This window comes from Poecilia reticulata, unplaced genomic scaffold, assembly GCF_000633615.1.
Source record: "Poecilia reticulata strain Guanapo unplaced genomic scaffold, Guppy_female_1.0+MT scaffold_181, whole genome shotgun sequence".
Classification (NCBI taxonomy): Eukaryota; Metazoa; Chordata; class Actinopteri; order Cyprinodontiformes; family Poeciliidae; genus Poecilia; species Poecilia reticulata.
In genome coordinates, this window is record NW_007615018.1 from 585,068 (window position 1) to 586,528 (window position 1,461).

At 48.2% G+C, this 1,461-nt stretch overlaps 1 protein-coding gene across 1 annotated transcript in view; it reads right to left on the bottom strand.

Annotated features, from left to right (window-relative positions):
• Positions 1-1,113: 1,113 nt before the first annotated feature.
• Positions 1,114-1,461, bottom strand: part of gpn1 (GPN-loop GTPase 1) — a 4,788-nt gene continuing 4,440 nt past the window's right edge. The window contains exon 13 of the mRNA XM_008402090.2: positions 1,114-1,339. Coding sequence (XP_008400312.1) covers positions 1,233-1,339 — 107 coding nt within the window. The 3' untranslated portion in view covers positions 1,114-1,232. The remainder of the gene's footprint in view (positions 1,340-1,461) is intronic.

Consider the following 1,461-nt stretch of genomic DNA (forward strand, 5'->3'; position numbering starts at 1 on the left):
ATGGATCAGAACCGCCTGAGAGTCGGTGCTGCAGGACCCAGCTGGCTGGATCCAGAACCCTGACCCATGAGGGCTGCAGGTTCTGGTTAAACTGGCTCTTCAGTGTGCAGTCTGACTCGTTCTCTCAGTACTCACTGCAGCCTGCGGTTCTGATCCAAAACCTTCCATTCATGCTGAAGCTCTGAATGAAAGCAGCCGGTCCGCCCGCGGCCATCTGCCGTGCCGCTGGCGCCCACACGCCACGCTGAGATCCGGCAGCATGGCGGAGGCGAGCCGCTGACTCACTGCACTCAGCGCACACGCCCCCATGCTGCGCAGCTGCCGGCACGAAGAGAAGAAGTTCAGAAAACATCCAGACAGAATCAGTTTCAGTCTTAGATCGGATCATCAACACGGCGAGGGACAGAAGCATGTGGGCCACCAGGAAGCGTTTTTATAAACTTTGACCCTTTTATATTYATGTCCTCAATGATTAACACTAAATATTAAAATTTATTGAAATCTTATATAAAGAGGCGGAGCAGAACATTACAGCCCACATTTAGTTTAGTTTAGTTTTTATTTGGGATGCAAGATTTGCTTTTGAGTAAAATCAAGACAATAATTGTGATTCTAGTCACTGTGGTTTAAATAACAGTTCTTTTCCCACACGGGTGACGCATGGAATCACCTCCGTATTCACGCTAAACCTTCTGTCCAGGGGAGGAAGTTTGAACTTCCTCCCCTGGAAGTTCAAACTTCCAGGGGAGGAAGTTTGAACTTCCTCCCCTGGACAGAAGTTCAAACTGAATGCAGCTTTTTTTTCCTGTTCAAATTATCAACCCACCACAGTGGTGATGCGTTGCTCCAATTTAAACGCCACTCAGTACTTTTACCCGCATTTGGCCAGTGGCGGTGCTAATTTCCACCCCTGTGTTTAACGTGGTGAATCACATTTACAGCGTTTATTAAAACATATTCTGTTGTGGAAAACTAAAGCGAATTCCAGACTGTGGGAACCCTACAGGTGAGACCAGTCTCCTGTTTTCTCCATGGAAACCCAGAACATGTTGTGTGTTTACATCCCACCTGAGCTTGGCTCCGTTTATAAAAAACGCTGTGCTGGACACAGGCTGCAGCTCTGAGCTTTATTTCTGTTCCTTCACAAAGTTCTGGTATAAAAATAAAACTTTTGTTTTCCTCTCAGTGGTGAAGCAGCCAATTAGCTGCTCCAAATCAGTCCATGTCATCGGTCAGGGCGCGTCGGGTCCGGCGCACTTCCTGTTCCGCACCTGAACCACTTCCTTCCTCTCCTTCAGGAAGTTCCCGAAGGCGTCGCTCTCTTTGCTCTCCTCAGTGGCTACAGACAGAAACACGGAAAATTTAGGAATGCCCAGYAACATTCAGCARCGTTAGGAACGCTCCRTAACGTTAGTAACGTTTGGGAACGTTAGGAACGCTCCGTAACGATAGGAACGCTCC